Here is a 26,345-nt window from a genome sequence, read left to right on the forward strand (position 1 = left end):
GAGTGACAGCGTCACGCCTCCCGTTTCCGACCGCCGCTTGACTTACGAACAAACCCCCCCATCGCCTCATCCACCACATCTACCACACGCTTCGATCGCCCCTTTCTTTTGTGTTATAGCTTTTCTTCTTGTCGGATCCCCCACAAGAGTTCAATTTGCGTGTTTCTCGATGATCGACGCTTCGTCTCACCTGCTGAGGCCTCTGTGCTTGGTCCGGGACTCGTAATCCCATTGCCTGGTTCTGCACGCCGCCCTCCATCCGACTGATATCCCAAACGCCCAGCTGAGCTGCCACACAGCCAGGATGCGCCCGCCACGGCTCTTACTCCTTATATTTTGCTTCATCTTTCTCCCTATTCTCCTGACCTTCCTCTCTCTGGTAACTGCCGAGCCTCGTCGCAGCGTTGACGCCGACGCCCCTATCGCTGGCCGATCGAACCGATTACGTGCTCTGTTTTCATTCAATGCCCCGACCTCTTTATTCCCTCCGTCAGCCATCATCAGCCTCACTGATGATAACTCGACCTTCTTCCTGGCCAGACCTGCAGCGTTTGGTCCGCTACTGCCGACCAAGGGTCTGAGTGGTCCACTTTGGATCGGCAGAGGATTTAGTGAAGACACCCTGAGAAGGGGTGCTGGTACTGCCGAAACTGAAGGCGAGCTCGGCTGCTCAGATGTTCCCGGATGGGATCAAGATGGGCAGTCCAAGCAAGACAAAGGCTTGAAAGAATCCGCGCTTCTCTCAGGCACCGGCTCTCCGTCAGACCAGACTTCCGTCAAAGACCGCCGGGCCAGTGATGCGAGTCATGATACACCGGAGAAAAGCGCTGGGTTGGTCTCAAACGACGGCACGGATGATCACTTACATCGTCCTCTGGTTCCGAGCCACTTGGAGAAAGAAGGCGACAAACCAACTCCCGCTCACGCCGACATACAGTCTCTCCAAGAAAGCGCAGAGATCGCCGGTAAAATCGTTCTCCTTAGTCGAGGAGGCTGTGGTTTCTTGGAGAAAGTCATGTGGGTACAACGACGAGGTGGTACCGCATTAATCGTTGGGGACGATACAAAAGGTGGAAGCCTGGTCACAATGTACGCGCGTGGGGACACCTCGAATGTTACAATTCCTGCTATATTTACCTCATACACCACTGCCCATCTGCTTTCCTCTCTTGTCACAGAGAGGACAGTTCTCGAGAGACAAAGTGATTTTGTAGCCAAGATTCCACCGAAAAAACAACAGCAAGACACCGTCGCTACAACGACCTCAAAATCGACCAGTGCTCCTACGTCTACTAATCAAGCGAAAGGATCTCTCAAAACCGGCCCGTCAGGAGGTGGTTTCTTCTCATCCTTCTTGTCCAAGATATGGCTGCGGTCTGACCAGGGGGTGATTTCAGAGGACAGTCGCCGACCACCTAGCAGTGGAGGCATTGATTGGGTTGTGATTGAGGACTGGGACGAGGAAGAATATTCTAATGAGTCCAAGGGGTCCGGTTCCGCTAAAAATCGAGCAAAGAAGACTGAAAAAGCGGTGGAAGATTCTGCGACCCATCTAGTTGATGGAGATGGATTTGAAATCGGAGTACATGACTGGCGGGATCCAGATCTTGTATTGCCCAAAACCACCTCGAAGGCGGGATCTAATTCCGCCGATGAAAAAAGAAAACCAGAAAAGATCGATGACAAGGTCGATAACAGCAAAAATTCGAACCTTAAAGGTGGTAGCATCACGCCAGGAAGTGGCGAATACACATACGCGAGGAAACCCACCGAAGCTGAGATTAACAGCAAAAAGGCTTCCAAAAACGGTGGCAAAAGCTCCAAGTCTCAATTAAATTCTGTCGAAGAGCGTTGGTGGTTTGCTAGACTTTTTGGATGGAATCATGCGGCCGATCGATCAATGAAAAGTCACCTCCATTCCCTTAATAATGTTAAGGGTTCTACTCTCGGGGAAGAGAGGTTGATTTTGAATGACCACGATGGTCTTTGGGTCACTCTAACCCCAACAACTATGTCAACCAACCCTTTCTTCGACACACTTTTGGTTCTAGTTGTGAGTCCACTAATAACACTGACTGTTGTCTACGCTTTGCTTCTCCTACGATCTCGGATCCGTCGACGAAGATGGCGGGCGCCAAAGTCAGTAGTTGAAAGACTTCCAATTAGGACCTACCACACTATAACTTCACAATCCACCACCACCTCAAGCAGCCCTCGGTCACCTAGCCCAGGGTCTGTAGCTTCATTTACATCAACATCTCCTCTACTTAGCTCGGGGCCCTTGGATACACTCAGCCGCTCGCGACCGCGATCCCAGACGGTGTCTGGCACAATTATAAAAACCGATACTCTATCACCTAGCACCGAAAAAAGCAATGCAAGCTCCAGTCTGTGGAGGCGAAAGTATATCGGACGACAAGTTGAATGCGTAGTCTGCTTAGAGGAGTATGTCGACGGACAAAGCCAAGTGATGAGTCTTCCATGCGGACACGAATTCCATGCGGAGTGCATGTAAGCTTACTTCCTGACATTTCAATTTCAATTTTTTGTTCACTTACTAACCCGGACACTAGCACACCATGGTTAACTACCCGTCGACGCACCTGTCCAATATGTAAAGGCGACGTTGTCCGCTCTATGGCTCAGCGAGACTCTGGTTCCGAATCCCGTGTGCAAAATGGAGAACCATCCGTCGAAACGCGCACTTCTGCTGTACCTATTCTAGCAAATACAGTCGACGATTCAACTTTAGAAGACGGCGAGGGTCCCGACGCCCCTCTACTATCCGGCAACAATCTTGCCTCCTCCGCTCCCCATTCTAGCTGGCGCAACTTTGCGTCTATGAGTTTCTCTGCTCTCAGCGGGGATACTATCTGGCACTCAGCACGGGCGGACCGCAGCAGATAAACTTCCTTCCGCGGATATAATCGAGCGCGCAGCAATATTTTATTGGGTTCTTCATCACATTAGCGATTGTTTTGTTTTTTATATCTACTCATGAATGGTGTGGCGTTTGGTGATCATGAATATAAGGAGTGTTGGAACTTGGATATTCCCTTTATAGTCAGGACAGGACAGTTGGCTTGAGGCGGTATATGAATTCAGTGTTTATGTTTCTGTAAATGAGTCAGGTAGATCCAACGTTGCGTAGAATGGATTGTCTTGAATGGTATTCACCACTTTTCTAAGTATGTGGGAGTGTTCCGATTGGCCGGGTGAATGAGGTATATGTCGTCATTGATCTGCTCGCAACTGCCCTCAAGTTTCAACATACACACCCAACCCTCTTCTACACAATCCATAACCACATCAGACACAATGGCAGAAAGAGTCAAGCAAGCCGTCAAATCCGAGGCCCTACGCGTCGGATCCCTGGCCAGCAGCGCCGCCAAATCAGGCGCCTACATCTATCCCATCAAGGTCCAACCACCCACCAACCTTCCTCCTCATCACTAACCATTTGTCTATTGCAGGGCATATTCTACTTTCTCGCCCATCGCAGTCTCTGGAAACCACTCCTCTCCCGCATCGGCCCAACGCTCTCTCTAGGCCTAAGCGTCACATCCGCCATGTTCTTCTTCACATACGTCCCGCAACTTGCCCTCCTAGCCATCACTTCCGGCCCCCTCGTGGCGCCTATATCCACCTTACTACTCGTCCTCAGCGAAAGCTCAACGATCACAAACACCCTATCCCGCTCCTTTCTGACGCACGAAGCAGCCGCCCTCGTGGATACCTTCGACGGGACGCTCATCTCCGCAGGCCACGAGGCGCTAGTCACCAATGGACGACAGCTCAAAGCAAGTGCTGCCGATCCCATCGCGCGATTGGGAAGACTAATAAAAACCCCCTTTCGCGGGTTCTCGCCGACATCTTTGATGCAGACAATAATGTATCTCCCGCTCAATTTTGTGCCGGTGGTTGGAACGCTGCTTTTTGTTGTGCTGCAGGGTAGGAAATTCGGGCTGGGGGTGCATGAGCGGTATTTTCAGTTGAAGGGGTGGAAGGGGAGCGAGAGGGAGGAGTGGGTACAGAGGCATACGCCGGCGTATACGAGGTTTGTTTGGTCTCTTTTTCGGTTAAGAATGTTCTTTCGAGGGGAGCGAGCTAACGGGTGGTTTTAGTTTTGGCGTGCTGGGTTTTGCGCTCGAAATGGTTCCGGTCGTATCGATTTTCTTTTCGTATACTAATACCGTCGGTGCAGCGCTGTGGGCGGCGGATATTGAAGCAAAGGCCTCGACGACTTCGGGTTTAAGAGAGGAGGGTAAGAAGGTGGAATAGTCAGTGGTTGAAAAGTAGCTCGGGTTATGGCTCTGTGTATATGATACGGGTGGATAATAGCTAATGGAGTAACAATTAATGAGATGAAATCATTGCTAGGCTTGTTAACAGTGTTAGAATTGTGTATTTACAATCCAATTGATAAATATTTAACAGCTACTCGGCTAATACAAAAATGCCGTCGTCATGTACATGAAACTAAATCTGCAAATAACACCCAACAAACTTCAACGAATATTTAAATAAACATCAAATCCGATGCTGCAAGTTAATTCTGATCTGTGGGGACGCATCCCCAGCTGCAGCCTCGACGGAGAAATGGCAGAGGACGCAACTCTGCACCTGATGCCCGTGGGCCTTTCAGACCATTCTCATATGTAGTGCAGTCCCACCATTCCATCCACTCCGTACGAGGAATCACGCAGCTGCGATGGCAAATAGAGCAGGTCATTCCGCCAGCGTCCCGGACTGCCGTGGCCTGTCGTAATAACCGAATGGCTAGTTCGGGATACCCTGTCAGATCTTCTTCAAGGAATTGATCTAAATATGGAGCCCGGTTGCATTCAAGAAGAGCCAGTTCGCGGAGAGACGGAACGCGGCTTGTATTTTCGCGGAGTTGGCGACTCTTTATATCACTGAGTCGGTTGCCTTCACTGTCCATATATTGAACGCGACTAGTAGCTATGTGGATGGGAGCCCATGCCTCTTCAGGGACGGGCCCCTCATATTCGCACAGTCGGGGCGCTGTTATGCTGTCTGATCGATTTCCATAATGCCATTGCTCAATATCAGTGGCCTCGTGTAAAGAGAATAGCGGATTTGGTTGAACAATCATGTGTTTCAAATCGCCTTTCCGGATTAGCCATAGCATCTCCCAAGGCAGAGTGTTAAGACGGTTGACTGATAGGTTGACCTCTTGTAACTCAGTCAGTCTTCGAATAGCGCTTGGTATTTCGCGTAGTTTATTATTTCGCAAACTCAAGACCTTCAGATTGCCCAGCTCGAAGAGCTCGGACGTTAATTGTGTCAATGAGTTTGCTGATAAGAAAACGCGAAGAAAAGGAGTCAGCGAAGTAAAGACTTCATCGGTGACTGGGCCGGCAGTGACCGGTGGCTGTTTCGTCAAGTGTAACAAGGGCCGAAGTAAATCTGATGGAAGAATTCTTAGGACAAGGCCGCTGTATCTGAGTAAGCAAGGGTAGATAGGGTTGATTAAGGGAGGGGGACACCCACCTCAAGTCAATACTGTCCTGACCTTGTTCGAGACAGTCATTAACTAGAGCTCTAGCAGCTTGGTGCGCTTTCGGCTCATCTTGTTTGCGAGTATTGCGCGGTACAAATGCAGGACCAGAGCCATGCTCGCTTCCATTGCTTTTTGTTGTACTCTTCACCACGGGCAATGTCGTCTGTTGGGCTTGCCCGAAAAAGTCATCGCAAGAGGATGATTCAGATGACAAGAGACACTCCGACGACGACTCATCACTCCCCATCCACACACCACTGTCTAGATGGCGTTTCTCGCGAAAATCGGCTCGTTTTCTTTTCGCCTCCATAGCCTTCTCACCCCACCATGTACCACGATACCGTCGCTTCTTAGAATTCTCGGGATGCTGTCCATGGTAATTCTCCAACGATGAAGAGGGGATATCATCACTTGAGAAAAAAGCAGGGTCGCTGGAAGGGAAGCTCGAGATGCTCAATCGCGAAGGTCGCTTCGGTGCTCGGAGAGACTGGTCTAATGGCTTGCTCGGAGATCGATGACGAACGCGTCGCGGTGGCGGAAGCGGGATTTCTTGGTCCATGATGCTCGGTGTTATTCTTTCGCAGCTCTGCACTCAATGCAAAGCCGTCGTTGTGGAAGTGGGAGACGCGCGCGCGCTTCGTGGGGTCCTGCCTTGTCGCAAAACACACAAGACGAAATCGCACGCCTTGTAATGCTGCCTAAGTGGGGAGCCTATACCAGCGACTTGCCAGACAAGCCCCCCAGAATGAACACAGACAATATAAGAGTAGATAGCAGGAGGGGAAGATGGTCGCTCGACTGTTTACCAGGAGTAGAAGGCACGACGCGTTGAGCGGCAGCCAATCGGCGGCCTCTCTGATAAGGCACGTCTCCTATCACGCCAACGCACACCTAATTAGTTAATAATCATGGACAGCATTGATCAATAATGCAATATGTTAATGGGCCAGCACAGACGTCTGATGCATGACCTCACTAGTCCAGCTCCGCAGCTAACATTCTTCGTGCACATCTACCGCATTATACCAAGCTTGCACAGCCAAGGCTGGCATGGAAATGGTGGTGATCAACCAGATCGACATTCTTCACCCGCGGTGGGACATGCTGTCGACATTCAATTTCGACGACAATATATGATTATATGTTGATATCTGTCAAATCTACTTTCCGGAATATAATAGTGGAAGAAAAAAATTGATTATTCTGAATCAATCCCATCATGGAGTGGCTCAAAATTAAAGGTATAAAGATAAAATGCCAACCCCATCACCAGAACTCCCAGGCCTCTCCGGTTTGTGCGTTCCAATTCGACTCAGTTGACTGAAAGCGCGGAAAGAGTCGCAGCTACAAGCTGAATGCCAAAACCAGCATGGAATCGTGATATCTTGACTAAAAAGTCCCCAAAAACAAAAAGTGATGGTCATGCTATATGCTGCGTGACCAGACGAAGGGAAAAGGGTATTATAATAACAACGTAACGTCCGATAAACGGCACTCGTGAATATGATCTGCTGCTAACAGAGTGTTGATTAGGTCTGAAAAGTCGATTTAATCAGACAAACGCCACACCAGGCTCCTTCTAGGACAGGCGATTAGAAAGCGGCCAACAATGCAGCGAACGATCCAGCAACGACGGCGGCAGAGACACCTCCTGGTCCTAATGCGACAGCAGCACCGGTGTGGGTAGCCGAGGGAGTGGCCACAGTGCTTGGGGTGGCGGAAGTTGTTGCCGACACCACGGCAGTGCTGGACGGCCTGATGGATGGAGTTGAAGAGGCAGGTCTGGAAGAGGCCAAGACGGTGGATGCGTGCACAACAGTTTGGGTAATGGTGGTGGTCCTCGTGATGGTGCTTGTGTCGGCTGCTACCAGAGGCGCGACAGCCATGGATAGAGCGGCAACAACGGCTCCGAACTTCATTTTGAGGGTTTGCGGCTTTGCTTGTTAAGGCGTGAAGGTGTTATAAAGGAAATGTTCCTGTCAGAGGACTGGTTTGTATCTTGTACTTGTGTCTGGTTTTTCCCAACGGGTTTCTCTTCAAACGATACTCCTGCGGATGAGAAATGCGGCAGACGGGATCGGATAGGGCCGAAGAGAATGCGATTGCTTGCGCAAGTGAATGTTGTGTTGGTGAAACGAGTGTGGGCGAGCTCTGCTCAGTTGGTTTGGTTGAAAGGAGTGACAGTGCCAATGGCGAAGCCTCAGGGACGTTGAAAGGAGCGGTGGGTGAAAGAGGGCGCCCATTGACAGGGGCCCGGTCTTTTATTAAATGCACCACTGTTGCTAGTCCTACTATTACAGAATTACCAGGCTCTGGCCCTGCTCCCCCGCGTGTCCACTCGGATTGGCTTTCTGGTGATTCCTAGACCCATGGCCAGCATAGGGTGAGTGGGGATAGGGCACTAGGTGCCTCTTCCATCACCCATGCAATTCGCCTCGCCAGTCCCCATTATTATTGTTGTTGTTATTACGGAGATTGGCTTCTGACTTTTCGCATAGCGCCATGCTATCCGACAGCGGCCAGGTTCTCGCCTTCTGCAGGTTCTTACTGGTTCTTGCTGGTTCCTCCCAGTTCTTACTGGTGTGAATGGGACCCCATACTCGACTTGCCCCAATCGGCGCGCGAGCTGCCCCGATGATGTGACGGGGATACGCCGGCCTGACGTTATTGTCAAACAAGGAGGGTATTCATGCGACAGCAGGCGTCTGATGTTTGATTCGCGGGGAGCGCCAGGGGTAGGCAGTTCTCTTCCAACCATGGTACCGCGCAAGGCACAGTTGTCCCGAACAAGGGGACAAAAACCTGCGGCGAGTCCCTTTTTGGCGACATCGCAGGGCAGAAATCGCATAAGTATCTCGAATTAGGCTCAGAGCGATCTTGTTGGCTGCACCAAGGAAATTTGCCTTCATAGCGCAGCGCGTTCCTGCATCTTGTCGTTAACGCCCGCCCACTAGTCGCCTAGCGCTCGCTCCCCGGCTCTGCCCTCTGCCTCTGCCCACTCTGCCAGGCAACTCTGGTGGCAACAGAATGAAAAATTTTCACTGTCGCCATTCTCTTTTTTGCCGCATTTCTATTTCTCTTTTTCGTGTACCCCACTGCCCGTTGGCAGGACTGCTGTGTTTCCTCAGGCACTGGGTGACTGGGCAGGCACACGGAAAGTTCCGAGTGTTCGTGTTCGCTTTCGCTGTGCGCTGTTCGCTAGTGGAGTCGCTCATTTCCCTTCGAGTATTGGCTGGTCAAGTGACCTAGAGTATTAATTACTGACTAGCTCGAGTAGTCGTAGCATTGTCAGTATTGGTTCTAGTCTATAATGGCGTTATTAGCCGAGGTGCCATTAGGTCGTACGTGTATTACTCCTGTATACCCCGGCGGTTCATCTGCTGAGCCTGATCCTTTAGGTCGAGCATCAATCATTAGTATTGTTGATGATTGATGCATTCTGTGATATCTCATAGCTATCTGGCCTGAGCCATTTCTTGCTTTGCTTGATAGCGTCTCCTGGGACATTCTAGACTCCTGGCGATCGCAGGGACAAAGCCCACGTATAATTGCCGATCATCAAGAACTGGTCTCGCGGCCATGATTCAATCCATCAATTGGTCGCTGCCCGCTGACTCGAGGTGATAGTAATAACCAACATAACAAGGATTGACTAGTGCAACAATACACAAATAATTTCCAAATCATTGATTGCTCGCGTTTATAACTCCATGACTGATGACTATGTCTCGATCAGAAACATCCAGAGCGTTATTCAAGCCGTGCAACGAAGACAAATCACGTATATCACCATAAGCGCGCAATTCATGATGCGTCATGTACGACGTATCACACGAGTTACGTGGAGATTGTCGACGTGACACATCAAATATGCAGAAATTAGACATCATCGGCAAGGCGCTGTAAACCAGCAACTGGCCTGAGGCAACACAAACCCTATTCTCTGAAGATTATTAAATAATTCGGTAACATCGAAGAGTCTCGTTTCAAGTCATTATCGTAATCGCCTCGTATCAACGATAACGTTAAGATTTAATGATTGTGGCGTTTCGTCATGCATATCATCATCTTCCTTGTACAGACCCATTCGGATAAGATAACGTTCGATAACGTCTAGTGTTGCATGGTCAGTCAAATTTGCGTAGGGTTTCATAGATTTACAGAGAAAGGCAGGCGTCGGAACATTAATGTATATCCATTAAGTGTAGGTTTGATAGTGGGCATATGAAATACAATTGATGTCTGAAGGAAAATGAATATATAGTAAACATTTAAAGAAATGAAGCATTCAGTGATGACTAAAATCATGGGAATACCGGTGGATATATATGCAAGTGAAGTTATCAGCTGATCAATTGATATATTGATGGCCTTGTCTACATCAATATGTAGTACATGTAGATACATCAATTGATGTCGTAAAAGAGCGTCTGGCTTGATATTGTTAATATTAAATTGATCATGTCTTTTTAAATGTAGAGCATCAACCCAAAATAATGGAGAATCGACGGCATCAATTGATGATTTGGCCAGCCAAAGTCTCCCCTTGGTATCTTCTGATATGGCTAATGTCAGGTCATGCCCATTCTTCCAACTATATACAGTAAACACGCCGAATTCTCCATTCTTCCGTCTACCAACTTGATTAGGTCGATATTAAAAATGGTATATTGCCAACAACCGTAATAAGTGCAGCGCTTCACGCCTAGATTTTGCCTATAATATACAAAGTATAAAAATGTATCTCATTCTCCCACCATGATTTCATTATACGTTTCTATCGTCGCTCCGGGAATTCTCGAGGAAGGATGATAGGCTTTGCGTTCACGCGGCGCCATGCTTCATGGTATGGGCCTTCAGTCCGAATGACACTGCCGATGGACATGAACAGTCTGTGAACAGTCTCTGTTAGTATCCCAGCACAAAGGAAGGAGGATATCGACCATACCCGAACGTGGCTCCGGAGCCAAGCATATACTTGCCCAACGTCCGCATGACACCATTGGGACCAGCACCGTATTGAAAGATAGTCACGGCTCCTACAAAGAATCAATGTGAGTAGGAGCTCCTCGAAACTAGGACTGGATTACCACATACCGCCGATGAAGCCCATGATCATGCCGACAGCTAATGGCGAAAGAGTAGTTAGTTTATCCCATCCTCATTCCAACGATTGCGCAGTGCGTGCACGGGAGAGAATCCATACATGTTCCCATCATCGCTCCCATTTTCACTGAAACCATCCAAGTCAGCATTCAGTTGCAGTTCAGATGCAGAGCAATAAACTAGCTTGATTCTCACTTTTGTCAACAGTTGAAGGGCCATGGCCCTGGGGGGGACCAGCAACGACAGGCATTGAGTCAGTTTGGTCTATGACTGTAGATCCGGGTTCTGAACAAGATTCCCCCTGCAACGATGGGTCAGTGGAAAGCAGGCGCTGTATACTCCTGTTTGGCTCGCAGAAACAGTGAAGCCGCAAGCATTGGTGGCCGCAATGGCTCCCCGTACGGGCCGAAGCAGACGCTAGCCCGCTTTGGCCGCGGCACGTGCTGTGATTTGCCGGCCTCTAGAATGTGGTCACGTGAGGGCACCGGCAGGTGATTTGCAACGGGAAGTCAAGGTGCAGCGAGAGGCAAAGCGCAAGAGGGAGGAGAGCGTGACATATCCCGCTCTGCTGCAGCAAAAGCACCACCACCGCTCCATGGGTCCTTGATCTGTCTGCCGTCGAGCACTCGCCCTCGTTTTATTCCTCACCTGTCGCTCCTCGCCTTTGAAAGCTGGCTGAAGGCGTGTCGGCGTCCCTCCGTGGCCGACCGTCTGGCCCGTGGTGTCTCCTGAGCCCGTGGTCATTGTCTATTTTGGGCGGCTTATCGCCGACGAGCAGGATTAACACACGACCAAACCAGAATCCTTCTATGCGCGGGTCATAGCTCACCGAGAAAATAAGGCCCAGGTAACCAATTCGCCATGTGTTGCATCTTATCTACGCACAAAAGTGGACATGATGTTGCGACTGAGGTGAAATGAAGCTAACCGATAGTTCTCTGACCAGACTACGCTTGATTCCAACGACTCGCAACGCCGACCACCCATTTCAACACCGCCATTCTACACAAAAGCCTTTATTTCATCAAACCACGCGAAGTTGATACCGCTTGGTTCCTATATATTTACCGACGCATACAATCTCGACATTTCGTTTCGCAGCTGCAGCGCGGGCAGCATATATATTTACATCCCGACGCTTGATATCCCCTTGAATTTTCTCTCCTCATGACTGCAGTGGCTTCTCCGCCTAGCGTGCAATCGGGGCCTCGTCTAGGATGGTATTCTACTGGTAACGCAGGACAGGCGGCTCTTGGTTCGATGAACACCGAAGACGTGTCTCGCATGTTTATGCCGCGCAAGGGTGTGCAAAGAACGAATTCGTCCTCCTCGCTATCGTCCAATAGCTCAACAACTTCCACCTCCACTGTCACACACGTTGGTAATGGTGCAACATCCAACGGCACACCTGCAGCTACGTGGTCGTCGAAAAAGAAAAACAGCCGCGGCTTGTGGCCGGCATCCAAGTCCGAGCCTGTCTCTGGCGTAACGAATGCGCGCTCACAACCTGTCTCGTCGTCGACCTCGGTAAACGGTGGACCTACAGCCTCCTCGGCTATGTCTGCCATTCATCAACCCTCACCTGTTGTGCCTTCTCAACATATGATCCAGAGTCCTCAACAGAATGGAGTGAACGCGGGTGCTGTAATGCAGGGATCTTCTGACCCTCCTGCCATCCTAACGCTGATTCCTGTCAATGGTACTTTCGAGAAAAAACAAATCAACGTTCCCTATTTCCCTGAAGTGCTACGCATTGGCCGTCAAACAAACGCCAAAACGGTTCCTACACCCATTAATGGGTATTTCGATTCCAAAGTACTATCACGACAGCATGCAGAAATATGGGCGGACCGCAGAGGAAAAATATGGATTCGAGATGTGAAATCCTCAAACGGAACCTTTGTGAACGGGCAAAGGCTATCACCTGAGAGTCGAGAATCAGAACCGCACGAACTACGAGAGAATGATTCGCTCGAGTTGGGTATTGATATTGTGAGCGAAGACCAGAAGTCCATTGTGCATCACAAGGTATCGGCCAAGATCGAACATGCGGGAGTATACGGCACAGGTCCGAATATTCTAGACCTCAATTTTGGGGATATCGATCCAGCTTCAGGCGGCGGCTTGATGCCCTCACCACTCGCCCAACCTCTTTGGCACCTCCGTGGCCGATCAAGCAGCTCGGCCAGCAACCGCAGCGTTCAAAGCGCAGCAAGCAGCCAGATAAATGCTCTTCATCAACAACGGCAGATGAATTATTATATGTCTCCAATGACTATCGAACAGGTGGTTAAAAAGCTTACCGTAAGTGGGAGGCCACCAAGATTAACGAAGCATACTGACCACTATCAGACGGAAATGAAACTAGCCAAACAGCATTCTCAAGATCTTCGCCAGACAGACGAGTTCTTGCATACACTGATTACTTCAGATAATTCCGAGAAAGAAAAGCTCCTAAATAAGCAAGACAACATCAGCCGCCATGCCAATGGCCGGCCTAAGGTTTCTCGTTTAGATCCGATCTCTAGATTCTCAGACCCTCCAGCTCCACCACCTCAACAACCTCTACCTGAAAAGCCTGATGCCGCCCGTCGCCCTTCCCAAGAACCACATGTAGGCAGTTTGAAGAGATCAGACACCGAAAAGCCACACAAGACAGGTTCTGCATCAAACTCTCCTGTCTCACGGGAATCCAGTCAAATTATATCATTAATTGAAGCGTTGTCCATTACCAAGAAAGAGTTGGAGGCGCAAAATACTCGTGTCAAGGAACTTGAAGATCTTCTGCGGCAAGAACGTTCTGCTCGCGAAAGTGCAGAGGAAAAGGCACGACAATCGCGCGCTCTTCCAGAGTCAGAAGTCGAAACGGCTTCTGAGACTCTCGATGATGATTCTGGCGAGGATGTGCATGAAGTGGAGGAAATCACCAAGTCTCACGAAAATCCGCAAGTAAATGGTTTGCTTGACACCACGGAAACGGAGAATGTTGAGCACCTGGTCCAGGATGTTCAAACTGAAAAGCTGCAGCAGAAGCTGAACAATATGGTGACGGAGATAGCAGAGATGAAGCAACAAGTTGAAACGTTCAAGCAGCGGGCAGAGAAGGCAGAAGACGACACTGTCGAAGCCCGGAAATCTCTTGCTGAGATGATCGACTCTATCAAGCGTGAACGAGAGATGCAGGCGAATGAAACGCTTTCGAGGGACGCTTCTTTCTCCGAGTCACACATCATTACAAAAGCTGGTGATAAAATATCTATATTGGATTCAGACGCTCATCATGGCATCGATCCACAGAATCTGAAGGAGTTTGAAAACGCTGTGACAGCAATGACGCAAAAACGAAGACAGCATCTGCTTGAAAATTCGACGCCATACGCGTCAATGCTCGGGGTTGTTCTTCTCGGAGTTGGACTAATGGCCTACCTCAATGGATGGCAGAAGGTTGACAGATGAATTCTGTGTTGGCGGATATTGTCAATGCGTTGGTAACGACTAACGGGCGTGATTATCGGGATAAATTGTGTTCCCTACATTTACATGTCATTCTTTCCAGAATCTACGTCTCTCAAGGGTTTGGCATTGGGATTTCCTACTCAAGGATTCAGTCTCGGGGTTGGGTGTTAATTTTTTTTTCTTTCTTTTTCTGTTTTCTATCGCATCTTGTGTTGTTCTTTTGTGCTTTTCTTTTTCTTATTTGGACCCTACCCAGTTATGACTCTCTGGGGACCAACCATTCTTTCTCGACCTGGATGGCCTAGGCTCGGAATGCACCCAGTCTACGCAATCTGTGGCAGGCCTATATCTATTATCTTTTGAGGCGTCTCAGCATGGCAAATACGCGGTGGAAGCGGAGGACGATGACCGTCGTTGTATTTCACTTGACCGGTTACATTGGATCAAGATATCATTCCCTTTGTATGTATATGACTGTGGGAAAAGCGGCGCATGACATAAGCAATGTGATTCTGATACGTTATATTTGTTCACTGCATATCATGGCATTGGGTATCGTAATCGCTATAACATAACACTCTGTTCAATATATCACTCATCATGACTTCAAGTTGACCGAGATTTCAACCATATTGACCCATCGGGTTCTCGACTCTGGCGGTTCACCATCTTCGTCAAGAGATGCCTCCACTTTCTGTTGTCGTACTCGTTCGCGCTTCCTTCGTCGACGAAGCTGATTCTTCGACTCGGTGGGTTTAGTTTTATCGCTCTGTTCGTTCTTGCCATCGACAGTCACAGTATTATCGTCCTCTTCCCGGTCATCTGCTGTATCATCCTCCTCCTCCTCCTCTTCCACCTCTTCTCTCACAATATCATCCACCACGCACACACTCCCCGTCCTCACAGCCACCTCATACTCCTCCGTCTTCTCCTCAAACCATCTCCCCACCCTCACCGCCTTCTCCATCGCCTTCCCCGTGGCCTTGACCAAAACCTTCTCTAACCTCAGTTTCTTTAAACACTCCTCCAAAACCTTCCTCTCCTGCTCCTCCGCACCGCTACCACTACTAGCAGCTTTACTCTCCCTTTTCCGCTGCTGTGCGTGTCTCCTCTTCCTCTCCTTCTCATCAATCAACGGCGTCATCACGCGTCGTTCCGCATGTCGCAGTAATTTCTGTACGCGTTTGATGGCGCTCATAAAGGGTGTTTTACTGCCCACGTAGACGATCTTGGGCACATCGGTGCCAGCGTAGGGCGATGCGACGGGGGCATGTGGGATAGGACGTTTTTGGACCCGGTAGTTGTGCGGGATGCTGATTAGATTGGTGTTTTTCTTTTCGAATGATAGGTTCGCGGCGTTGAGGGAGGGGGTTGGAGGTGCCATTTTGGCTGCGATGGTGGAGGGGGAGGGGGGGGTCGTAGGAGATTGGATTGTAGACGAGACGGATAAGTTTGTGTTCTTTAATTTAATGGTAGCATTGCTGGTGCGCTGGAAGGTGCATCGTTGGTGTAGGTTGTATGTTCGTTGAAGGGAAATTTCACGTGAGCGGAGCGGAGCGGAGCTGTCTGCTGTCATAGTTTTTAAATCATAGCGCGGGAGACTGCCATGCTCATCTATACCATAGCCAGATATAAACTTTTGTGGAATAAACCGGAAGCTATCGTTGAAGGCTACGACTGGAAATAAAATATTAACTACTAGAAGTCATGCTAATTATCCGACAGGGTATGAGTACATTCATCATGCGGTACGGGTATCGATTCATTGACTCTCAAATATCTACCTGGTCGTATTACATGCCTCCAGATTCTGTTTTTGTTTACTTGACATTGTCAATAGTAACAGCATTTTAAAAGAAAAACACCACATGGAAGATACACGAAGGAAGATAGCCACGAAGACATTAAAACCTAATCCTGAGGGATGGCCATACCCCGTTCATACATAGAAGCCTTCTTCTCTGTGGCAGCGTTTCCTAGATAGACTCTCCAAGGCACGTTATGAAAATATCATGCATAAAGAACTCCCTATGGACTAAGCAATTCGTTTATATGAATCTAGAGTAAGTATTAGCAGTAAGATAGAGACTGTAGTGGGACCATCAATCGAACAGGCTATTGTAAAGTGGCACACACTGACCCCATGGACAATAAGTAAATTGATAGCAGCATCCTTGTTTCCTTGTTGTCTAAAAGTCGACTGTTTCTCTTATAGTATCTTCATCTTCATACTCGCCATCTCTGTCTTCAGACTTGCCATCATTGCTAGTAATATCTGTCATGTCAACTATAATCATCTCAGTTAGAAAGTCACTTACATCTCACCCTCTTTCTCGTCTAACAATATTGTTGGAGCGCGCTGGATGATACGTTGCTAATACTTAAAAACCCATTTATCATCTTCTTCATCCACTACTCAGTCAAATCCCTTTCACGTTGGAGCCATCATCAGTATCACTATCAGATTGCAGATTGGCCCTTGTTGAGGGCTCCCTTGTTGATGATAGAAAGAGAATGGGGTTAACATAAAGAGGATTGTTTATACAAGTCTATCTTAGATTTATTTATAATTATCAAGTTAAATGGGTGAGGTATTAACTAATTGTTTCATTTAATGAAATTTTTTAATGTAATACCATGAATATTATTAGTCATAAGACGCCTACTAACAGAGATAAAAGGAGGTTCCAGATGCAGAACCTGAAGTAAATATATATGTATTTTGTCTCCATAGAGCATTAAAGTTGAAAGATAAATCTGTTATTATTGATAACAATCAGAAGAATTCTTGAGAAGCTTGGTATTTTGTTGCTACTGTTTATACCATTTACAATATATTGCTTGCAGAGACTGAACTGAAATCATAATATCTTAATAAATCCTATATTTAATCAGTAAATCTAACTTGAATAATTCTGTTCCTTATCTAATTTGGTATTTTGAAGTGTAATAAGAAGAGGAGAAGTTTCGGTTTATCTAAAGTTGGCTATAGGTATAATTTTTAAGAGAAAAGGTATTTGAAACTTGCCTATTATTGAATGATGTTCCGTATTTATGGTATTTGTCTTGGTCATATGATATTATTCAGGCTGCTGTATATGTATGGATGGCTTATGCGTATTTTATTGAAAGATATCAGTTGACAACTTGCTGAAAGAATGACTGATCTTTTCGCTATGTATTGATATAGTCACAATAAATACATGTGCTTGCTAGGCTTACAATCACCAATTATATATACACTTTTACTAGATAATTATATAGCGCACAGCTGTCACACTTGACCAATATTTAAAGTCAGCTTACGACTCGATCGTTTTCATTTTTGGGACCTGTTGCAGCCACATGCCGACTCAGAGTCAAAGCGGCTGGCACGCCCTACGCCAAGAAAATCCATATCACATTATAGTTTACGATTTCTGGATGTGTCAATTGCATGAAGATATGTTTGTCGTCTGCAAGAAATGCTCATGGCCACGCGATTTGGAAGCTCAAAATACGCTGACCAGCACGCTCCAGGGTACTGACAACGTGCTCTTCCTCCTCGTCGCGTTCTGTAGCTGCAACAATCGGAGAGATCGCTCGGAATGACCAGGCGTGGGCCGCATGCAGGTTCCTGCAGACGGCTTTAGCGTGGACATCTCTGTACACTACAGGCGGTACTTAAATACTGGCCACGGAGTGTGGCCCTGCTGTCACTGCAGCGCTGCTTCCAGCTCAGTATCACAGGTACGGATAAGTATCATTGGGATGGGACCGAAGGAACGTCCTCGGCCGAGCGAATTTTATTCGTAATAACCAGGAGTCGTGGAGGTGTTAGCCCTAACGCAAGCTACTGCCGCGGAATCGGATCGCAGTGCACACTAAATAGTAAGATAGTGGGGGGGAGGAAGCAAAGATCTGCTGCAGCTGAACACGCCAACACGGGCGGCGTAATAATTCGGGACTGGAAACGAAAGGACGGGATTAGGCAGATCCAGATTTGCCTCCGACAGGACTGGCGAGTCACCGGATGCACGATTCAAAACTGAGAATCAAAGGACGCCTGAGCGCAGACGCAAGGGAGACTCGAGAGTCAAAGAGTCAAGAGTCTAAGATCCCGATAGATTGGGCTGCGCCACTGCATCGTGGAGAAGGCCGCGCCATGGCCACCGGTGCCACTCCAAAAATAACACTTACAATTCTGGACCGATCAATAATGGCTTCTTGGGAGGCGTAAGGTTAGGGGTGATACGACAGATGAATGACTTGTTGAAACAAAGACGCGTCTTTTGTTGTGATGGTGGTGGTGGTAATGCCCCGTTGGGCCTAGCGTTAGCCACGGCTTGTCAAATGCTTAGAGTTTAATATCAGGATTATCGAGTTAATCAAGTAATGGTCATTCGCAGGAGTGCGAAGGTATATGTAATGCGGTCAGTTTGCGACGCGGTTGGTCTGAGATAGAACAGGGGCAAATACCAACAATCATATGAATATGAAAGAGAGGACACCAATCGGATCGCCCACGCCGCCGGGACGGAACCAACAGTAAGCAGTAAGACTAAACAGTAATAGTAAATAGTAAATATTAAATGTTAAGTATTCCTGATTTCTAGTAGGCACGGCTGCTAAATAATAGACAGCACACCACGCAGGACAAGGATAAGAAAGAGATAGATAAGAATAATAAAGAGATCTCTACCATATTGAAGACTACTAAACGGCAAATAATAACCGGCCGGCCCACGCTAGATCAGAGCGACACAGCCAGCCGGAACCGCTAGCCCAGCGCAATTAACCTTGCAGGGCCTAGACCCGCCTTAGCTTTCTCTTAGCTCCGGCCGCCTGGAAAACATAAGAATCTGTATTATTTACGATTATTCTTTGACATTCTCCGCTCGCCCTCATCCTGTGCTGCTTCCTCCCTCTCTCTGTCTGTCTCTCCCTCTCCGTCTCTGTTTGTCTCCCTGGCGGATTCTTCGTTTGCTTGCTGAGTCTCCCTCTCGTTTCTTTTTCCCTGTTTGCAAGCAAACAGAGTAGCCTTTAACTTTTAAGTGGAGAGGCTGCTTTCCCTCTGCCCCCCGCGTGCCATATTTGGAAGAGCTGCACCTGCTTCTTGTATCTTTTCTCTCTTCTCTCTGCTCTCTCTCATCGCTCTCGACAACCACACTCTCTCACGCACCAACCAACCATCTCACCAACAAAACAATCAACAATCAACAATCAACAGTCAACAATAACACTCAATGAACCTGCACTCCCAGCACAATCCCAACTAAGAACCTACACACCTGTGTTCTTGTGCTTTTCTACTCTTGTTATCGATCAACTGCACTCTCATCTGTGCATATCTGTGCATATTGTGCATATCCAACCACCATGGCAGAGCAGGTTGCTGCAAACCCACCGAGTAAGGGCATCGAGGCGTCCGATGGCTCTGCTTTTCCCCTCATCCTCGAGCATTACATGCTACACCCTGCCTCGTACGAAATTCCTCTCCGCAGCATGTACACGCTCAATTGCCAAACTCGTCCATTGGCGCCCAATTCCGGCTTCAAAGAATCTGCTTTCGCATCCCCCGCTATGCAGAACGCTACCGAGCCCGTCGCCGATGCCGCCTCGCAGTTCAGGGCCCAGCTAATTTCGCACATCTCCAAGTCGCCACATCAGCTGTCGCTCCCTGTGGGCTTCATGGTGTCATTTGTGCGTCGTGTTTTTGCCTCGACTCTGGAAAACGTCGACTTTCCGCAAGCGCTCACTGCCTTGGATTATCTGAAGAACGTCGAAAGACGTCGTCAGAAGGATGTGCTGGCTGCTTTCAAGAGCCTGGCCATTGACCTCAGCAGCCATACTTCACCGTTTCTGCGTAGTAATCTCGAGCAGAAGCAACAGTTACAGCAGAAGTATCCGGGCGTCGTTCGCTGGATTGAGTCCATTGAGGAGAGAGACCGCAAGGCTCATCACTACTACAAAAACGTTTGCTTGAGTCTGCGTCGCTGGGTAGGATTTCTATGATGAGGATGTTTGTTCGTCTTACTGACTATCTGCCAGATCCTTATCAATGAAATATGGTTGGAGCCCTTCAACAAGGCTAACTGTCTAGCTATGTTGAACACGCTCTTTCCTCCAGTCACTCCCCTCACGGCTGCATCCACCGTACCGAATGGGGAGCTGAAAACAGAAGAGTTGAGTGTTCAGCGCTCTGGCTTCTTCAATTACATTAAAACCGTGGAACGCAGTGGCAAGATAGCGATCGAAAATGTTCTCAAGTCGGGTGCCCGACCTGGCGAGGAAACGGCATGGCCCCTGGTGCATGAGTTTCTGGAGAAATACCTTGACCTAGCTCATGAAATGATCTACGACTGCGGTGCGATCGAAGGGCGTGATGATCTGGAAGCCGAAGTGCGGGGCAAGACTCACAAGCGCAATGCAGACTCAGGTGTGAGTTTTGGCTCTGTCAACGAGTCCCTCACTACCGACAGCCGGGCTACGACCCCTAGCGACAAATCTCGCTCCTCTACCCCGGACTCCAGACACCCGAAATCAACTCTGGAAAAGATCAACAACCAGCTTCGCAAGATGCGTTCGCGCTCAGACAACAAAGAGCCCGGTAAACCAAAGTCTCTTTCCAAGAAGAAATCTTTTACTGCGCTTGTCAGTGGCCGGTCTGCTAGCAGTTCCAGCGGCGAATCGGCCTTTGATGTCGACGAATTTAAGCGCAAGCGGATGATCTGGGAAGCAAACGAAAGAAAGAAGGAAGAAACCGCTCCAAAGGCCTTCGACAAGTGAGGAATGCCTCGTATGTTAGTAATGAATGAATGAAGGAATGAAAATATCGACTTACGAGTTCAACGTATGGGCTACGGTACCCATCACGCTGGCTGAATGGCCAAATTGCATTGGGAATTTGGTGGAATGGAGTTACGAGTTCTGTTTTACACGGCAGCAGTGTTGCTGTGAACATAATGGTATGAAAATAGTGGAGTTAGGCCAGGAGTTTGCTAGAAAAGTCTTTAAGATGAGTGTCATTTGAAAGGAGCTACTGGATGTACTATATAATATCTGGTAGCATCGCCTACAGCATAATCGAAAATTATTGCATCCATATTCCTGGTTTTGAAGCCTGTAGTCTTGTACACTCTATACGCTTTACTCTGCTCTGTTGAGCTTCGGCCAATCGGAGTCGCCCATCTTCTTGCCGCTGGATGTTTATCGATAGGTGTCCACTGTGCACGCCGACCTTCGACATTATTATTGCCTCGAGTCCTGGTCGAGTCAAAGAAGGATTCCTACCGAGACTTTAATATTTTCTTTGAGTCTATTTTCTTTGAGAACACCGTCGAGCTTGATATACTTCTTTCCTTGTGGCTGGTTAACACTATGTGCCACCTGCCTGCTTGACGCAGCTGTCCCCGTGAATTTCGCGGAGTACCTTTGGACTTGAAAACGAAAGCTTGGATGGAGCACAACAAATAATTAGTGCCCGAATCGATCAGCATGAAGTTCCTCGCAATAGCCAATCTAGTCGCAGGACTACTACTGCGTCCGCATGGTGTTGTCGCTAGCCCCTCTGTCAACGTTGCCCTACAAGCCTCGTTCGATGCGGGCCCGTACCTAGTAGAGCTGCTGTAAGCCAAAAAGCCCTCGTTGGTATACTATATTCTAACTGGTTGTTACAGAGAGACCGCTGCCGAAGAAAACTCCACCGCTTATTTCCCCCTACTCGATCGAATCGCAGAAGGCAACTTTGAGGATGCCGTCACCGAGCAAGACTTGTACAACCGGTTTCTGAAAGTCCTTCGCGACGACGGACATCTCGCAGATGAGGATAGCCTGGCATCCTTCAAATTTGCGCTCTCGATTCGCTCCGCTGCTCCCCGAATACAGGCACATTACCAGTACTACAACACATCTGTCGAACCCACATTGGGAACAGCCCAGGATGCTGCCTGCCCAGTATGGGTTCACATGGATGGCAAGCAATACTGCTCACCGACACTAGAACGGGCCCAACAAGGCGTGTCTGGTGATAGGTTAGAATCGCTATTTCCTGAGAAAGAAGCAGTTGCGCTAACCTTGTATTCTAGTGACCCTCGAGAATTACCCTTTGATCGGACTTTCGGTGACTCTGAAGCCCCTGGGGCAGTCCTTTATGCAGACGTTTCCTCGCCAGTCTTTGCCGACTATCATCGCACATTACAAACTCTTGCGAATGAGGGTCAAATTGCGTATCGTGTTCGATACCGCCCTCTTCAAAACACTCTTCCTCGCCCGCTTTTTGTGAATGGTTACGGGGTTGAATTAACTCTGAAAAGAACAGATTATATCGTGATCGATGACCGTCAAGCAGAGGAAAGGGAGGACAAGACTTCCGGTCAGACGAAAGGGAAACAGCCAAGCACAGATAGCCTAGAAGAAGAATCTCCTCCGGACTTGAAACCGCTGTCCTCTTCCGAAGTGTCAAGACTGGGGATCAGTGCAGCAGGTTTCATCCTCGACAGTCAAGAACCATTCACCACGCTGCTCAAACTCTCGCAAGATTTTCCGAAATACTCGGCTGCTGTGGCGGCATACAATGCCTCGGATCAGTTTTTGACAGAATATACGCAGAATCGTCAGGCTGGCCTCCCATCCGCACGCAACCTCATGTGGATTAATGGTCTACAAGTGGATTCGCGTCAGGTTGATGCGTATTCTTTGTTAGCTCATCTACGACGAGAGAGGAAGGCGATAGGAGAGTTCAAGGGGCTTGGGCTGTCTGGAACGGAAGCAGTAAATCTACTGTCTTACCCGGCATTGACCGAAGTCCAAACAACCAGCGAATCGCAACGCTACGACTGGCGTGACGAAGTGGAGGAGGGAGGTGTGCTAATCTGGATGAACAATATCGAGAAGGATAAAAGATACAGCAGCTTCCCAACTGCTCTTCAATCCGTAGGTTGCTATCTAAAGTATTCTGATATGCATAGTCTGACATTCTGCAGCTTCTCCAGCCAACATATCCTGGCCAACTTCCACCTGTTCGCCGCGATATTCACAATGTGGTGGTTCCTGTGGACCTTGCTAATGAAGACGACGTCTCCTTTATTTTACAGTATCTTTACGTTTTTGTTAAGCGAATGATACCTGTACGTTTTGGGCTCGTACCTATACTACATACGGAGGACTCGAAAACCCAAGCAAAGGTTGCACACTACCTTCACCAGACGCACGGACTTGCTTCGTTGGTGAAATACTTGGAGGTGAGTATTGATGCTAGATATTTATAGCCCTTGCGCTAATTGAAATCCAAGACTTTGTCGCATAAGAAAACTGTTAAGGCCGAGAAGAGCATTTTCGAAACTGCGATTGCGGGCCATGCTCCCCGCGCAAACCAGCAAGAGCTATCATTTGACCAAGTCGTCCAGTCCCAAGAACTAGATGAGACCATTGTAAAGACCGCCAAATACTTGAAACGTCTAGATCTCCAAGGCGCTTCGCCTCCTACATTGATCAATGGCATCCCCATGTCTCGCAGTGATCATTACATGCAACAGCTGCCTATGCAGCTCGGGAGAGATCTTCAATTAATTCAGCAGGGTCTTATTCAAGGTGAAATTGGAGAAGACAGTTGGATTCCAAGTTTCTTCCTTTCTGGGGCGTCGCAAACCCGTAACGAATGGATTATACCTGAGAATGACGAGGTTCGTATAGTTAATATACTTGATGTCGTGAGCAAACACAACGATTTCAATGACGTTCTCCGCATTCCGTCAGATAAGGACCATACCGCGAGTAATGTACAGTTGGTTGTGATTGGCGATTTTGATACTGATCATGGACTCGCTCTGCTACTGTCTGCTCTCAGGTTCCGTCAGGCGCATTTGGAGGCTGAGATTATTCCACTTCACAGCCCCAGTACTGAAGAAACCCGACCATCGGGTGTTTCATCTAAACTTTACGAGCTTCTGCGTCAGACCAACCAACCTCAACTTGCCGATGTGCTTCTTCAACTTCAAGCTGTTGATTCTACCTTGAAGGCGTCCACAGAACAGCAAGAGTATTGGACACAAGCACAACAATTAGTCCAAGATTTTGGCTTTAAATCTGGTGCGTCCGGTATTCTGTTGAATGGAAGGGCAATTGGTCCTCTACCGTCGTCCGTGGACTTTAGCGATGAGGACTTTGAGCAGCTGCTAGCTTATGAGGTGTCACAACGACTTGGTCCTGTTTCAGAGGCACTGAAGGGCCTTGGAATCGAATCAAAAGTGACAGGCGCGCTTAACTATGCCAAGTTGACCTCTCTAGTCGCTTTATCGTCACTACCCGATGCCTCTGATGGCATTTTCGAAAGCAAGTCCAAGTACCGCCTAGAGGTTTGGAATAGGTGGAACGGCACTCATTCCACAATCACTCTTGACTCTGAAGAAGATGCGTCGATCAACATCGTCGCTGCTATCGATCCTACATCCGAAATGTCGCAGAGATGGGTCCCAATTCTCAAGACGCTGTCTGAATTGGCTGGAGTAAACGTGAAGATCTTTGTCACTCCCAGTTTCCATCTGAAAGAACTTCCAATCAAGCGATTCTACCGCCATGTTTTGGCATCAGAACCGCTGTTTGATGAGAACGGCGCTTTGGTTCGTCCGGAAGCTGTCTTCAAAGGACTCCCGCAAGAAGCACTCTTAACTCTTGGCATGGATGTCGCTTCATCCTGGCTTGTGGCGCCGAAGGAATCCATTCACGATCTCGACAACATCAAACTCAGTGCTCTGAAGGAAAACTCCGATGTAGTAGCGATTTACGAACTCGAACATATTCTAATTGAAGGCCATTCTACAGATACAACCCTTAAGACGCCACCACGAGGTGTTCAGTTGCTGTTAGAAACCGAAAAGGGATCTTTCTTTGCCGACACAATCGTCATGGATAATCTGGGATATTTTCAATTCAAAGCGCAACCTGGATTCTGGAAAATCGAACTCAAAGAAGGCCGAAGTCAGAGCATTTTCAAACTTGACAGTCTTGGCGGCACAGAGCCAGGCAGTGATAGTAACGAAGTCGCCCTGCTATCCTTCCAGGGCAAAACACTCCTCCCTCGTCTTTCACGCAATCCAGGAAAGGAAAACGAGGATGTCCTAGAAACCGGACCGCAGCCAGGATCGGCCATGGACTATGTTTCCAAGGGCTTCAACTTCGCCCAAGGCGTTCTATCCAGCGTTGGAGTCAAGGGCAAAAGCGAGACGGCCGAGAAACACGCCGAAATCAATATCTTCTCCGTCGCCAGCGGCCATTTATACGAACGCATGCTAAATATCATGATGGTCTCCGTCATGAAAAACACGCAGCACACAGTAAAATTCTGGTTCATTGAACAATTCCTCTCGCCCTCGTTTAAAAGCTTCCTCCCGCATCTCGCCCAGGAATACGGTTTCTCATATGAAATGGTCACGTATAAATGGCCGCACTGGCTGCGCGGCCAGCGCGAGAAGCAGCGTGAGATTTGGGGGTATAAAATTCTGTTTCTGGACGTGCTATTCCCCTTATCCCTCGACAAAGTCATCTTCGTGGACGCGGACCAGATCGTTCGCACGGACATGTACGATCTCGTCTCGCTAGATCTTGAAGGCGCGCCGTACGGGTTCACTCCGATGTGCGACTCGCGCAAGGAAATGGAGGGTTTCCGATTCTGGAAGCAGGGGTATTGGAAAACATACCTCAAGGAATTACCATACCACATCTCGGCGCTGTATGTCGTCGACCTGAACCGGTTTAGGGAGGTGGCGGCGGGCGATAGGTTGCGTGGTCAGTACCACACGCTCTCGGCGGATCCGGAGTCGCTGGCCAATCTAGACCAGGATCTGCCGAATCATCTGCAGACGATGATCCCGATCAAGAGTCTGCCGCAGGACTGGCTTTGGTGCGAGACGTGGTGCTCGGACGACGCCCTGGCGACGGCTCGTACTATCGACTTGTGTAATAATCCAATGACTAAGGAGCCAAAACTCGACCGTGCTAGACGGCAGGTCCCCGAGTGGACGGTGTATGATAATGAGATTGCGGAACTTGCGAAACGCGTGGCTGCTGAGAAGAATGGGGTGGATGATGCTGAGGTCGATGAAGAGATTGAGGAGTCTGAGCAACGCCAGGAAAGGAAGGATGAGCTCTAGTCCTGTTATATTGTATCACAATATGTTTTATACGTTTTAAAGGGAGATGGTGTATTGTCTAGCATATAAAATTAGATCTTATTTCATCACTACCGTTCATTGTTGATCATGAAAGTTGACGTGGATCCGTT

General features: G+C 48.4%; 9 protein-coding genes across 9 annotated transcripts; 5 read left to right on the forward strand and 4 right to left on the reverse strand.

Annotated features, from left to right (window-relative positions):
- Positions 1-304: 304 nt before the first annotated feature.
- BGW36DRAFT_303132 (uncharacterized protein) lies at positions 305-2,907 on the forward strand (the record flags this gene model as incomplete). The annotated part of the gene is made up of 2 exons (XM_046211849.1): positions 305-2,511; positions 2,574-2,907. 2 exons carry the CDS (start codon positions 305-307, stop codon positions 2,905-2,907), a joined length of 2,541 nt encoding a protein of 846 aa, XP_046068822.1.
- Positions 2,908-3,318: 411 nt separating this feature from the next.
- On the forward strand, positions 3,319-4,281 carry BGW36DRAFT_302318 (uncharacterized protein; the record flags this gene model as incomplete). Its single annotated transcript, XM_046211769.1, has 3 exons — positions 3,319-3,420; positions 3,474-4,057; positions 4,125-4,281. The coding sequence occupies 3 exons, from the start codon at positions 3,319-3,321 to the stop codon at positions 4,279-4,281; spliced, it is 843 nt and encodes a 280-aa protein (XP_046068823.1).
- A 268-nt stretch (positions 4,282-4,549) lies between these two features.
- BGW36DRAFT_301713 (uncharacterized protein) lies at positions 4,550-6,083 on the reverse strand (the record flags this gene model as incomplete). The annotated part of the gene is made up of 2 exons (XM_046211714.1): positions 4,550-5,459; positions 5,515-6,083. 2 exons carry the CDS (start codon positions 6,081-6,083, stop codon positions 4,550-4,552), a joined length of 1,479 nt encoding a protein of 492 aa, XP_046068824.1.
- Positions 6,084-6,894: 811 nt separating this feature from the next.
- Positions 6,895-7,781, reverse strand: BGW36DRAFT_31183 (uncharacterized protein). Its single transcript, XM_046212487.1, has one exon. The coding sequence runs from the start codon at positions 7,441-7,443 to the stop codon at positions 7,117-7,119; it is 327 nt and encodes a 108-aa protein (XP_046068825.1). The 5' UTR covers positions 7,444-7,781; the 3' UTR covers positions 6,895-7,116.
- A 2,153-nt stretch (positions 7,782-9,934) lies between these two features.
- BGW36DRAFT_385587 (putative mitochondrial genome maintenance protein Mgr2) lies at positions 9,935-11,226 on the reverse strand. The gene is made up of 5 exons (XM_046216926.1): positions 10,826-11,226; positions 10,731-10,757; positions 10,622-10,651; positions 10,473-10,563; positions 9,935-10,416 (listed from the first exon to the last, which is right to left on the reverse strand). The coding sequence occupies exons 1-5, from the start codon at positions 10,878-10,880 to the stop codon at positions 10,302-10,304; spliced, it is 318 nt and encodes a 105-aa protein (XP_046068826.1). The 5' UTR covers positions 10,881-11,226; the 3' UTR covers positions 9,935-10,301.
- Positions 11,227-11,797: 571 nt separating this feature from the next.
- BGW36DRAFT_303033 (putative cytoplasm to vacuole targeting Vps64) lies at positions 11,798-14,086 on the forward strand (the record flags this gene model as incomplete). Its single annotated transcript, XM_046211844.1, has 2 exons — positions 11,798-12,934; positions 12,983-14,086. The coding sequence occupies 2 exons, from the start codon at positions 11,798-11,800 to the stop codon at positions 14,084-14,086; spliced, it is 2,241 nt and encodes a 746-aa protein (XP_046068827.1).
- Positions 14,087-14,684: 598 nt separating this feature from the next.
- Positions 14,685-15,470, reverse strand: BGW36DRAFT_430697 (Rpp20 subunit of nuclear RNase MRP and P-domain-containing protein; the record flags this gene model as incomplete). Its single annotated transcript, XM_046220878.1, has 1 exon — positions 14,685-15,470. One exon carries the CDS (start codon positions 15,468-15,470, stop codon positions 14,685-14,687), a length of 786 nt encoding a protein of 261 aa, XP_046068828.1.
- A 3,491-nt stretch (positions 15,471-18,961) lies between these two features.
- On the forward strand, positions 18,962-21,169 carry BGW36DRAFT_385593 (uncharacterized protein). The gene is made up of 2 exons (XM_046216927.1): positions 18,962-20,065; positions 20,117-21,169. Exons 1-2 carry the CDS (start codon positions 19,445-19,447, stop codon positions 20,852-20,854), a joined length of 1,359 nt encoding a protein of 452 aa, XP_046068829.1. The 5' UTR covers positions 18,962-19,444; the 3' UTR covers positions 20,855-21,169.
- Positions 21,170-21,562: 393 nt separating this feature from the next.
- BGW36DRAFT_301685 (putative UDP-glucose:glycoprotein glucosyltransferase) lies at positions 21,563-26,214 on the forward strand (the record flags this gene model as incomplete). Its single annotated transcript, XM_046211713.1, has 5 exons — positions 21,563-21,693; positions 21,745-22,098; positions 22,153-22,999; positions 23,050-23,307; positions 23,359-26,214. The coding sequence occupies 5 exons, from the start codon at positions 21,563-21,565 to the stop codon at positions 26,212-26,214; spliced, it is 4,446 nt and encodes a 1,481-aa protein (XP_046068830.1).
- Positions 26,215-26,345: the final 131 nt, after the last annotated feature.

The sequence above is a fragment of the Talaromyces proteolyticus genome (genome assembly GCF_021365285.1).
Source record: "Talaromyces proteolyticus strain PMI_201 chromosome Unknown BGW36scaffold_10, whole genome shotgun sequence".
NCBI classification, from domain to species: domain Eukaryota; kingdom Fungi; phylum Ascomycota; class Eurotiomycetes; order Eurotiales; family Trichocomaceae; genus Talaromyces; species Talaromyces proteolyticus.

What these genes read in the sequence shown, in the direction of transcription:
- BGW36DRAFT_31183 (XM_046212487.1), bottom strand. Translation starts at nt 7,443, where the DNA reads ATGAAGTTCGGAGCCGTTGTTGCCGCTCTATCCATGGCTGTCGCGCCT.
- BGW36DRAFT_385587 (XM_046216926.1), bottom strand. Translation starts at nt 10,880, where the DNA reads ATGCCTGTCGTTGCTGGTCCCCCCCAGGGCCATGGCCCTTCAACTGTT. An exon ending in CCCTTCAACTGTTGACAAAA is followed by an intron (nt 10,758 to 10,825) that starts GTGAGAATCAAG and finishes GGATGGTTTCAG; the next exon opens with TGAAAATGGGAGCGATGATG. An exon ending in GATCATGGGCTTCATCGGCG is followed by an intron (nt 10,564 to 10,621) that starts GTATGTGGTAAT and finishes GATTCTTTGTAG; the next exon opens with GAGCCGTGACTATCTTTCAA.
- BGW36DRAFT_385593 (XM_046216927.1), top strand. Translation starts at nt 19,445, where the DNA reads ATGGCAGAGCAGGTTGCTGCAAACCCACCGAGTAAGGGCATCGAGGCG. An exon ending in GCTTGAGTCTGCGTCGCTGG is followed by an intron (nt 20,066 to 20,116) that starts GTAGGATTTCTA and finishes ACTATCTGCCAG; the next exon opens with ATCCTTATCAATGAAATATG.